Genomic DNA, 13,330 nt, shown 5'->3' with positions numbered 1-13,330 from the left:
AGCTTGATTTGGATACTAAAGTGGTGGAGAAATCACCAGGAAGTTGAATAAATCTCATAGGAGTTGGCAGAAGAAGTTATCCCTTTCAAATCAGGTGATTCCAGTTTCCCAGTTTGGGAATAGACAGCTTCATCGTCGTTCCAATCAAACCAGGATGAATCACTTTGTGAGAAGCTTGATTTGGATACATAAAGTGGTGGAGAATCACCAGGAAGTTGAATAAATCTCATAGGAGTTGGCAAGAAGATGTTATCCCACTTTCAAATCAGGTGATTCCAGTTTCCCAGTTTGGGAATATGACAGCTTTTTCGTCGTTCCAATCAAACCAGGATGAATCTCTTTGTCAGAAGCTTGATTTGGATACATACATAAAGTGGTGGAGAATGACCATGAAGATGAATAAATCTCATAGGAGTTGGCAAGAAGAAGTTATCCCACTTTCAAATCTGGTGATTCCAGTTTCCCAGTTTGGGAATAGCACAGCTTCTTCGTCGTTCCAATCAAACCAGGATGAATCACTTTGTGAGAAGCTTGATTTGGATACATAAAGTGCTGGAGAATCACCAGGAAGTTGAATAAATCTCATAGGAGTTGGGATGAAGAAGTTATCTCACTTTCTAATCAGGTGATTCAAGTTTCCCAGTTTGGGAATAGCACAGCTTTATCGTCGTTCCAATCAAAGCAGGATGAGTCACTTTGTGAGAAGCTTGATTTGGATAAATAAGGTGGTGGAGAATCACCAGGAAGTTGAATAAATCTCATAGGAGTTGGCAAGAAGAAGTTATCCCACTTTCAAATCAGGTGATTCCAGTTTCCCAGTTTGGGAATAGCACAGCTTCTTCGTCGTTCCAATCAAACCAGGATGAATCACTTTGTGAGAAGCTTGATTTGGATACATAAAGTGGTGGAGAATCACCAGGAAGTTGAATAAATCTCATAGGAGTTGGCAAGAAAAGTTATCCCACTTTCAAATCAGGTGATTCCAGTTTCCCAGTTTGGAATAAGACAGCTTCTTCGTCGTTCCAATCAAACAGGATGAACTCACTTTGGAGAAGCTGATTTGGATACATAAAGTGGTGGAGAATCACCAGGAAGTTGAATAAATCTCATAGGAGTTGGCAAGAAGAAGTTATCCCACTTTCAAATCATGATTCCAGTTTCCCAGTTTGGGAATAGAGAGCTTCTTCGTCGTTCCAATCAGACCAGGATGAATCTCTTTGTGAGAAGCTTTATTTGGATACATAAAGTGGTGGAGAATCACCAGGAATTGAATAAATCTCATAGGAGTTGGCAAAAGAAGTTATCCCACTTTCAAATCAGGTGATTCCAGTTTCCCAGTTTGGGAATAGCACAGCTTCATCGTCGTTCCAATCAAACCAGGATGAATCTCTTTGTGAGAAGCTTTATTTGGATACATAAAGTGGTGGAGAATCACCAGGAATTTGAATAAATATCATAGGAGTTGGCAAGAAGAAGTTATCCCACTTTCAAATCAGGTGATTCCAGTTTCCCAGTTTGGGAATAGGACAGCTTCTTCGTCGTTCCAATCAAACCAGGATGAATCACTTTGTGAGAAGCTTGATATGGATACATAAAGTGGTGGAAAATCACCAGGAAGTTGAATAAATATCATAGGAGTTGGCAAGAAGAAGTTATCCCACTTTCAAATCAGGTGATTCCAGTTTCCCAGTTTGGGAATAGGACAGCTTCTTCGTCGTTCAAATCAGACCAGGATGAATCTCTTTGTGAGAAGCTTTATTTGGATATATAAAGTGGTTGAGAATCACCAGGAAGTTGAATAAATCTCATAGGAGTTGGCAAGAAGAAGTTATCCCACTTTCAAATCAGGTGATTCCAGTTTCCCAGTTTGGGAATAAGACAGCTTCTTCGTCGTTCCAATCAAACCAGGATGACTCACTTTGTGAGAAGCTTGATTTGGATACATAAAGTGGTGGAGAATCACCAGGAAGTTGAATAAATCTCATAGGAGTTGGCAAGAAGAAGTTATCCCACTTTCAAATCAGGTGATTCCAGTTTCCCAGTTTGGGAATAGGACAGCTTCTTCGTCGTTCCAATCAGACCAGGATGAATCTCTTTGTGAGAAGCTTTATTTGGATATATAAAGTGGTGGAGAATCACCAGGAAGTTGAATAAATCTCATAGGAGTTGGCAAGAAGAAGTTATCCCACTTTCAAATCAGGTGATTCCAGTTTCCCAGTTTGGGAATAGCACAGCTTCATCGTCGTTCCAATCAAACCAGGATGAATCACTTTGTGAGAAGCTTGATTTGGATACATAAAGTGGTGGAGAATCACCAGGAAGTTGAATAAATATCATAGGAGTTGGGATGAAGAAGTTATCCCACTTTCAAATCAGGTGATTCCAGTTTCCCAGTTTGGGAATAGCACAGCTTCATCGTCGTTCCAATCAAACCAGGATGAATCACTTTGTGAGAAGCTTGATTTGGATACATAAAGTGGTGGAAATCACCAGGAAGTTGAATAAATATCATAGGAGTTGGCAGAAGAAGTTATCCCACTTTCAAATCAGGTGATTCCAGTTTCCCAGTTTGGGAATAGCACAGCTTCATCGTCGTTCCAATCAATCCAGGATGAATCACTTTGTGAGAAGCTTGATTTGGATACATAAAGTGGTGGAGAATCACCAGGAAGTTGAATAAATATCATAGGAGTTGGCAAGAAGAAGTTATCCCACTTTGACATCAGGTGATTCCTGTTTCCCAGTTTGGGAATAAGACAGCATCTTCGTCGTTCCAATCAAACCAGGATGAATCACTTTGTGAGAAGCTTGATTTGGATACATAAAGTGGTGGAGAATCACCAGGAAGTTGAATAAATATCATAGGAGTTGGCAAGAAGAAGTTATCCCACTTTCAAATCAGGTGATTCCAGTTTCCCAGTTTGGGAATAGGAGAGCTTCTTCATCGTTCCAATCAGACCAGGATGAATCTCTTTGTGAGAAGCTTTATTTGGATACATAAAGTGGTGGAGAATCACCAGGAAATTGAATAAATCTCATAGGAGTTGGCAAAAAGAAGTTATCCCACTTTCAAATCAGGTGATTCCAGTTTCCCAGTTTGGGAATAGCACAGCTTCATCGTCGTTCCAATCAAACCAGGATGAATCTCTTTGTGAGAAGCTTTATTTGGATAAATAAAGTGGTGGAGAATCACCAGGAAATTGAATAAATATCATAGGAGTTGGCAAGAAGAAGTTATCCCACTTTCAAATCAGGTGATTCCAGTTTCCCAGTTTGGGAATAGGACAGCTTCTTCGTCGTTCCAATCAAACCAGGATGAATCACTTTGTGAGAAGCTTGATATGGATACATAAAGTGGTGGAAAATCACCAGGAAGTTGAATAAATATCATAGGAGTTGGCAAGAAGAAGTTATCCCACTTTCAAATCAGGTGATTCCAGTTTCCCAGTTTGGGAATAGCACAGCTTCATCGTCGTTCCAATCAATCCAGGATGAATCACTTTGTGAGAAGCTTGATTTGGATACATAAAGTGGTGGAGAATCACCAGGAAGTTGAATAAATATCATAGGAGTTGGCAAGAAGAAGTTATCCCACTTTGACATCAGGTGATTCCTGTTTCCCAGTTTGGGAATAAGACAGCATCTTCGTCGTTCCAATCAAACCAGGATGACTCACTTTGTGAGAAGCTTGATTTGGATACATAAAGTGGTGGAGAATCACCAGGAAGTTGAATAAATCTCATAGGAGTTGGCAAGAAGAAGTTATCCCACTTTCAAATTAGGTGATTCCAGTTTCCCAGTTTGGGAATAGGAGAGCTTCTTCATCGTTCCAATCAGACCAGGATGAATCTCTTTGTGAGAAGCTTTATTTGGATACATAAAGTGGTGGAGAATCACCAGGAAATTGAATAAATCTCATAGGAGTTGGCAAAAAGAAGTTATCCCACTTTCAAATCAGGTGATTCCAGTTTCCCAGTTTGGGAATAGCACAGCTTCATCGTCGTTCCAATCAAACCAGGATGAATCTCTTTGTGAGAAGCTTTATTTGGATACATAAAGTGGTGGAGAATCACCAGGAAATTGAATAAATATCATAGGAGTTGGCAAGAAGAAGTTATCCCACTTTCAAATCAGGTGATTCCAGTTTCCCAGTTTGGGAATAGGACAGCTTCTTCGTCGTTCCAATCAAACCAGGATGAATCACTTTGTGAGAAGCTTGATTGATACATAAAGTGGTGGAAAATCACCAGGAAGTTGAATAAATATCATAGGAGTTGGCAAGAAGAAGTTATCCCACTTTCAAATCAGGTGATTCCAGTTTCCCAGTTTGGGAATAGGACAGCTTCTTCGTCGTTCCAATCAGACCAGGATGAATCTCTTTGTGAGAAGCTTTATTTGGATATATAAAGTGGTTGAGAATCACCAGGAAGTTGAATAAATCTCATAGGAGTTGGCAAGAAGAAGTTATCCCACTTTCAAATCAGGTGATTCCAGTTTCCCAGTTTGGGAATAAGACAGCTTCTTCGTCGTTCCAATCAAACCAGGATGAATCACTTTGTGAGAAGCTTGATTTGGATACATAAAGTGGTGGAGAATCACCAGGAAGTTGAATAAATCTCATAGGAGTTGGCAAGAAGAAGTTATCCCACTTTCAAATCAGGTGATTCCAGTTTCCCAGTTTGGGAATATGACAGCTTCTTCGTCGTTCCAATCAGACCAGAATGAATCTCTTTGTGAGAAGCTTTATTTGGATACATAAAGTGGTGGAGAATCACCAGGAAGTTGAATAAATCTCATAGGAGTTGGCAAGAAGAAGTTATCCCACTTTCAAATCAGGTGATTCCAGTTTCCCAATTTGGGAATAGCACAGCTTCATCGTCGTTCCAATCAAACCAGGATGAATCACTTTGTGAGAAGCTTGATTTGGATACCTAAAGTGGTGGAGAATCACCAGGAAGTTGAATAAATCTCATAGGAGTTGGGATGAAGAAGTTATCCCACTTTCAAATCAGGTGATTCAAGTTTCCCAATTTGGGAATAGCACAGCTTCATCGTCGTTCCAATCAAACCAGGATGAATCACTTTGTGAGAAGCTTGATTGGATACATAAAGTGGTGGAAAATCACCAGGAAGTTGAATAAATATCATAGGAGTTGGCAAGAAGAAGTTATCCCACTTTCAAATCAGGTGATTCCAGTTTCCCAGTTTGGGAATAGCACAGCTTCATCGTCGTTCCAATCAATCCAGGATGAATCACTTTGTGAGAAGCTTGATTTGGATACATAAAGTGGTGGAGAATCACCAGGAAGTTGAATAAATATCATAGGAGTTGTCAAGAAGAAGTTATCCCACTTTGACATCAGGTGATTCCTGTTTCCCAGTTTGGGAATAAGACAGCATCTTCGTCGTTCCAATCAAACCAGGATGACTCACTTTGTGAGAAGCTTGATTTGGATACATAAAGTGGTGGAGAATCACCAGGAAGTTGAATAAATCTCATAGGAGTTGGCAAGAAGAAGTTATCCCACTTTCAAATTAGGTGATTCCAGTTTCCCAGTTTGGGAATAGGAGAGCTTCTTCATCGTTCCAATCAGACCAGGATGAATCTCTTTGTGAGAAGCTTTATTTGGATACATAAAGTGGTGGAGAATCACCAGGAAATTGAATAAATCTCATAGGAGTTGGCAAAAAGAAGTTATCCCACTTTCAAATCAGGTGATTCCAGTTTCCCAGTTTGGGAATAGCACAGCTTCATCGTCGTTCCAATCAAACCAGGATGAATCTCTTTGTGAGAAGCTTTATTTGGATACATAAAGTGGTGGAGAATCACCAGGAAATTGAATAAATATCATAGGAGTTGGCAAGAAGAAGTTATCCCACTTTCAAATCAGGTGATTCCAGTTTCCCAGTTTGGGAATAGGACAGCTTCTTCGTCGTTCCAATCAAACCAGGATGAATCACTTTGTGAGAAGCTTGATATGAATACATAAAGTGGTGGAAAATCACCAGGAAGTTGAATAAATATCATAGGAGTTGGCAAGAAGAAGTTATCCCACTTTCAAATCAGGTGATTCCAGTTTCCCAGTTTGGGAATAGGACAGCTTCTTCGTCGTTCCAATCAGACCAGGATGAATCTCTTTGTGAGAAGCTTTATTTGGATATATAAAGTGGTTGAGAATCACCAGGAAGTTGAATAAATCTCATAGGAGTTGGCAAGAAGAAGTTATCCCACTTTCAAATCAGGTGATTCCAGTTTCCCAATTTGGGAATAGCACAGCTTCATCGTCGTTCCAATCAAACCAGGATGAATCACTTTGTGAGAAGCTTGATTTGGATACCTAAAGTGGTGGAGAATCACCAGGAAGTTGAATAAATCTCATAGGAGTTGGATGAAGAAGTTATCCCACTTTCAAATCAGGTGATTCCAGTTTCCCAGTTTGGGAATAGCACAGCTTCATCGTCGTTCCAATCAATCCAGGATGAATCACTTTGTGAGAAGCTTGATTTGGATACATAAAGTGGTGGAAAATCACCAGGAAGTTGAATAAATATCATAGGAGTTGGCAAGAAGAAGTTATCCCACTTTCAAATCAGGTGATTCCAGTTTCCCAGTTTGGGAATAGCACAGCTTCATCGTCGTTCCAATCAATCCAGGATGAATCACTTTGTGAGAAGCTTGATTTGGATACATAAAGTGGTGGAGAATCACCAGGAAGTTGAATAAATATCATAGGAGTTGGCAAGAAGAACTTATCCCACTTTGAAATCAGGTGATTCCAGTTTCCCAGTTTGGGAATGAGACAGCTTCTTCGTCGTTCCAATCAAACCAGGATGACTCACTTTGTGAGAAGCTTGATTTGGATACATAAAGTGGTGGAGAATCACCAGGAAGTTGAATAAATCTCATAGGAGTTGGCAAGAAGAAGTTATCCCACTTTCAAATCAGGTGATTCCAGTTTCCCAGTTTGGGAATAGGAGAGCTTCTTCGTCGTTCCAATCAGACCAAGATGAATCTCTTTGTGAGAAGCTTTATTTGGATACATAAAGTGGTGGAGAATCACCAGAAAATTGAATAAATCTCATAGGAGTTGGCATGAAGAAGTTATCCCACTTTCAAATCAGGTGATTCCAGTTTCCCAGTTTGGGAATAGCACAGCTTCATTGTCGTTCCAATCAAACCAGGATGAATCACTTTGTGAGAAGCTTGATATGGATACATAAAGTGGTGGAAAATCACCAGGAAGTTGAATAAATCTCATAGGAGTTGGCAAGAATAAGTTATCCCACTTTCAAATCAGGTGATTCCAGTTTCCCAGTTTGGGAATAGCACAGCTTCATCGTCGTTCCAATCAATCCAGGATGAATCACTTTGTGAGAAGCTTGATATGGATACATAATATGATTTTAGAGAGTTGAACAGGTATTGAGAGATTTAGAGAAAGATTAAAGTGAGATGAGATGATTTATGAAATGTAGAAGAGAAACATGATGAACTAGAGAGAGAATATGATGAACTCGTGTTATTCATTAATCAAGACAGAGTTTACAATATATAGAGAGAGACATTAGGGTATTAGGAAACGCTAAGCATGTGAGGTCAAGGATAAGGTTGCTTTAATTCAAATGTTAACCAATGGGGGCTGTCACACGCTTTTGGCATCTTGGACTCGGTTCCTTTTGCCTTTACAGCCATGTGCCAGACTGTCAGGATAAGCCGGGTCACTCTATCCATCCAAACAGTCATATCTTCTAAGGTAAAACCCCTTTGGCCGTTTACCTCTCTTACCCGGGTAACTTCTCTTCTTGGTCGAGTTATGGATCGACCCGGACAGTACGGACGGTACGGCCAGTACGGCCTCTTGTACGGCCTGGTCGATCCCTAACCTTCCTTCCCTTTGCCTCCACATTCTCACATCCTCAACTCCCTAAGCCATCTTCTCACATATTGATCAACTCATTTCAACACTCCCCCTCAAGCTTAACTTAGTAACTTAGTTAAGCTTGGAACCACCATGAGATCTTCCTCATTAAAAACCTCACCAAGGAAAACCCATTGGGACAAAACCTTGATGAGGGAAAAAGAGTGAAGACCTCATGGCAAAGGGGATCAGCTCCTTGGGGAAAGATCTATGAGCCCCAATCTGGTATGAATGGACTCCATAGTCTTTTGTCTTGCAGCCTTGGTGAACACATCCGCAAGTTGATCCTCACTCCTTGTGTAGCATGGCAAGATCACTCCCAAGACAATCATCTGCCTCACCTTGTGACAATCAACTTCAATGTGCTTGGTTCTCTCATGGAAGACTGAGTTGGTCGCAATGTGTATAGCCGCTTGATTATCACAATGCATAGTCATTGGAGTTCCCTGCTCTATCTCCAAGTGCTTCAAGATTCCTTTGATCCATACCAACTCATTGGTAAGCTTCAGCATTGCTCTATACTCAGCTTCAGCGCTTGAACAAGACACCACCTTCTGCTTCTTACTCTTCCAAGTCACCAAGTTGCCTCCAATGAATGTACAATAGCCGGTGGTTGATCTCCTGTCTGCTCTATCTCCAGCCCAATCCGCATCACAGTATCCCACCACTTCAGTGCTCTTGTTGCATCCCATCCACACTCCAAGGCTTGACGTCCCATTCAGATACAAGAGAAGTCTCTCCACCATTCGCCAGTGATGATCCTTTGGGACTTGCATATGCTGGCTCACTTGGTTCACCGCAAAGCATATGTCTGGTCGTGTGATTGTAAGGTAGATGAGCTTCCCTACTAGCTTCCTGTACAGCTTTGGATCATGAAAGGCCTTGCTATCTTCAGCCTCCCCCTCACGTGGAACCTTGTATCCATCTTCAAGAGGCATCTTTGCTGTCTTGTCTCCTTGTATACCTGCATCTTTCAAAAGATCAAGTGTATACTTCCTTTGGGAAATGAACAATCCTTCCTTAGATCTACACAACTCAATTCCAAGGAAGTATTTCATTTCCCCTAAGTCCTTGATTTCAAACACAGATTTCAAAAACTCCTTTGTGGCTTTTATACCAGCCTTATCACTACCTGTTATGATAATGTCATCAACATATACGAGTAGACAGATGATACCTGAAGGTGTAGTGAGGGTGAAGAGGGTGTGATCCAACTCTGACTTCTTGAACCCACGGCCATTCAGAGTAGTACTCAGCTTGTTGTACCATGCTCTAGGTGATTGCTTCAACCCATAGATTGCCTTCTTGAGTCTCAATACATTCCCTGGTTTCACAAGATGTTCAAGACCCGGTGGTGGATGCATGTACACTTCATCTTCTAGTTCTCCTTGAAGAAATGCATTCTTCACATCCATCTGCCAAAGCTCCCACTCAAGGTTCACAGCAAGAGACAATACAATTCTTATTGTATGTAGCTTAGCAACAGGGGCAAAGGTATCAATGTAGTCTTCCCCATATGTTTGAGTGTATCCTCTAGCCACCAGTCTTGTCTTCTTTCTGTCAATGGTTCCATCAGGTAGATACTTAATGGTGAATATCCACTTGCTGGTTACTGCCTTCTTTCCTTTTGGCAACTCACTTTCAAACCAAGTGTCATTCTTTATCATGGCATTTGCCTCATCTCCAACAGATTCCTTCCAATCTTGATGTAGCATTGCCTCTTCATATGATCTTGGTACACTACTTTCATCTAGGCTCATCATGAATGCGCAATGCTCCTTTGGATAACAGGCAAATGAACACACAGCTTGAGAAGGATGCTCCACAGCCTGGGCATTGTAGTACACTCTCGTGTTTACCCAGTTGGAAGCATCTCTCTTCAGCCGTGTGCTTCTCCTCAATGGTACCTCAGCTGGTGCTTGCTCTGGTGCTTCTACTTCAGTTGCTTCCACTTCTCCTTGTTCTGGTAACTCATTAAGCTCTTCATTACTTGGTTCAGCTCCACCTTGATCAGGATGATCCGCAAAATCTTGATTCTCATCCGGCTCAATTCCATTCCCTCCCTCATGATCAAGGTGAGATGGTTCTTCAGCTTCTTGTCTTTCAGATGACTGATTCTCTGTCGACTCCTGGGACATTCCAATTCCAAGACCTTCTAGTATCTGTCTCAAGCTTGTAGCTCTATCTGAAGGTTGTGAAAGATCCTCCAGCTCTTTCCAATCTTTATCTTCATAGTAGCTCTTCTCTTCAAAGAACTTGACATCTCTTGATACAAGAACTCTCCTTGACTCAGGAACAAAGCACTTGTATCCCTTCTGTGTGGTTGAGTATCCTATCATCATAGCTTTGATACTCTTTGCTTCCAGCTTGTTTCTTATCTCCCCCGGGATAAGAACATAGCTTACACACCCAAACACTCTTAGGTGATCTAGGACTGGCTTGCTGTTGTTGAGAACTTCATAAGGAGCTTTGTCTTCCAGGATCTTGGTTGGAATCCTATTGATTAGGTAGCAAGCCGTGATCACAGCATCACTCCAGAATCTCTTTGGCACTCTCATCTGGAACATCATTGATCTAGCCACTTCCATAAGATGTCTGTTCTTTCTCTCAGCCACTCCATTTTGTTGAGGTGTATAAGGGCAACTCGTTTGGTGAAGTATCCCATGTTGAGCTAGATGGTTCTTGAATGCATGGCCAGTATACTCTCCACCATTATCAGACCTGAAAATCTTAATCTTGGCATTATACTGGTTAGAAACATATGATTGAAAGTTTCTAAATGCATCAAGAACCCTATCCTTTGTTTTAATTAGTGTTATCCAGGTGTATTTGGATTTTTCATCTATGAATGTGACAAAGTATTTGTAATTGTCCCTAGATAAGCATGGAGCAGTCCATACATCAGAATGAACAAGATCAAAGCATTTATCATAGATAGTAGTAGATCTCTTGAACACAGTCTTGCAATGTTTTCCCAAAATACAAGCTTCACATTCATTATTTTTAAACATGACACCTGGTAACATTAAGCTTAAGGCTCTAACATGTGGATGTCCTAGCCTAGAATGCCACAATGCACCTCTACTTAAAACGGAACTCAACAAGCAACTAGAACTAGAAATGATAGAAAGGTCTTCAAGTAAATAAAGGTCTCCTTTGGTTACTCCTTGCCCAATCAACTTACTGCTTTCAATATCCTGAAATTTCACATCATTAGGACTGAAAATAACATTGCATTGAAGATCATTGGTACACCTCTTAACAGATAATAGATTAGAAGTAAACTCAGGCATGTACAAAGCTTTAGAATCCTTATTAAACAGTTTCAAGTCTCCTACTCCTCTAATAGGAATTCTATCACCATTTGCAATCATTACATGTCCATGAGCCGGTTCTATGTTCTTTATAAGGCTATCATCACTTATCATATGATGTGAAGCACCCGAATCAATAATCAACGGTTTTATTCCTTGAGCAATATGATTCCTAGGTGATTCTTTTACCAGTTTCAGTTTATCAATGAGATCAAGCAATGTGAATTCATTTCTAGACATCCTATCAGCAGCAAAGGTTGTATATCTATCTGATTCATTTCCCATTCTATCAAAGTTTCCTAGCAACCTATCACAAGTTCTAGGCAACACATGAGCAGTATAGGAATAACCAAGGGCTTTACCAGACTCTTTAAGGGCTTTGATCAAGGCATCAATGTCTGACTTCTTGATCACCTCATGATCCATGTTCTTCACAGCTCCTTGGTGGTGAGAGGTTAAGGCTCTTCCTTCACTTTCACCCGCAAGACCAGATGAGCCAGCTCCTGATGCGCCAGCTTCACTTGTCTCTGCAGAAAGGTGAGCTCTTCCCTCTCTTTCCTTGTTGAACTTGGCCGGCTTCAAATGGGGGTGTAGGATCCAGCACTGACTCCTCTTATGTCCCGGCTTCTTGCAATGGTCACAGTTTCCACTGAACTTCCTTTCCTCTCCACGGTAAGCAGCCTTGTGTGCTTGGATTGCTTCAGCCTTGTTGGACAGAGCCATGTCTCCTTTCCCTCCAAACATACCAAGTGACCCTTCTTCCTTCTGAATCTGCGCACACACTTCCTCCATAGATGGAAGACTCGGCATCCTCAACATGTGCTTGATCACATCATTGAACGGAGGATCTAGTGTCAGCAGCAATCCAAACACCTGATCCTGCTCCCTCCTCTCCATGAGTAGCTCTTGATCCGCGGTGCTTGGCCTCAATGATTCAAGCTCAGACCACAAGGATCTATACTTGCCCAAATGCTTGGTGAACTCTTCTCCATCTTGAACCAGTGTGTTGATAGCCTTCTTAATCTCATACACGCGGTTCAGATTGGTAACGTTCCCAAATGTCTTCTGGAGTACCTCCCACAGGTGTTTTGGAGTCTCGCAGTAGCTGTAGGCCTCCAAGAGATGCTCTTCAAGGGACCCTTGTAGTACTGAAAGCACCATCAAGTCTTCTTGAATCCACTTCTTCTCGGCAGCAGCAACTTGATCTCCCACACCTTCATCTCCTTCTCCGTCTTTAGCCACTGGCTTGGTTGCATCATCCGTGATGTGACTCCACAGCCCTAGCCTCCCAATGGCTGTCTTCACCAGCCTTGACCACAACAGGTAGTTACTACCACCCTTCAACGCAACAGGAACCGTAATGACCTTGTAGTTTCCCTCCATCTTGCTTTGTTAGAACCGAAAAGAAAGTATGAAAGAGTATGAACTGAAGCTGAAGAACACTCTAAATCTCAATACCAAAGCCAACCTGGCTCTGATACCATATGATTTTAGAGAGTTGAACAGGTATTGAGAGATTTAGAGAAAGATTAAAGTGAGATGAGATGATTTATGAAATGTAGAAGAGAAACATGATGAACTAGAGAGAGAATATGATGAACTCGTGTTATTCATTAATCAAGACAGAGTTTACAATATATAGAGAGAGACATTAGGGTATTAGGAAACGCTAAGCATGTGAGGTCAAGGATAAGGTTGCTTTAATTCAAATGTTAACCAATGGGGGCTGTCACACGCTTTTGGCATCTTGGACTCGGTTCCTTTTGCCTTTACAGCATGTGCCAGACTGTCAGGATAAGCCGGGGTCACTCTATCCATCCAAACAGTCATATCTTCTAAGGTAAAACCCCTTTGGCCGTTTACCTCTCTTACCCGGGTAACTTCTCTTCTTGGTCGAGTTATGGATCGACCCGGACAGTACGGACGGTACGGCCAGTACGGCCTCTTGTACGGCCTGGTCGATCCCTAACCTTCCTTCCCTTTGCCTCCACATTCTCACATCCTCAACTCCCTAAGCCATCTTCTCACATATTGATCAACTCATTTCAACACATAAAGTGGTGGAAAATCACCAGGAAGTTGAATAAATATCATAGG

General features: G+C 41.4%; 1 protein-coding gene across 1 annotated transcript; it reads right to left on the bottom strand.

Annotated features, from left to right (window-relative positions):
• Positions 1-11,068: 11,068 nt before the first annotated feature.
• Positions 11,069-12,324, bottom strand: LOC117130167. Its single transcript, XM_033283206.1, has 2 exons — positions 11,596-12,324; positions 11,069-11,116 (listed from the first exon to the last, which is right to left on the bottom strand). Exons 1-2 carry the CDS (start codon positions 12,128-12,130, stop codon positions 11,109-11,111), a joined length of 543 nt encoding a protein of 180 aa, XP_033139097.1. The 5' UTR covers positions 12,131-12,324; the 3' UTR covers positions 11,069-11,108.
• Between the last annotated feature and the right edge of the window lie 1,006 nt (positions 12,325-13,330).

This window comes from Brassica rapa, unplaced genomic scaffold (assembly GCF_000309985.2).
Source record: "Brassica rapa cultivar Chiifu-401-42 unplaced genomic scaffold, CAAS_Brap_v3.01 Scaffold0340, whole genome shotgun sequence".
NCBI lineage: Eukaryota > Viridiplantae > Streptophyta > Magnoliopsida > Brassicales > Brassicaceae > Brassica > Brassica rapa.
Note: the sequence above shows the minus strand (reverse complement) of the source record. Positions and strands in the feature narration are given on the sequence as shown.

What these genes read in the sequence shown, in the direction of transcription:
- LOC117130167 (XM_033283206.1), bottom strand. Translation starts at nt 12,130, where the DNA reads ATGGAGAGGAGGGAGCAGGATCAGGTGTTTGGATTGCTGCTGACACTA.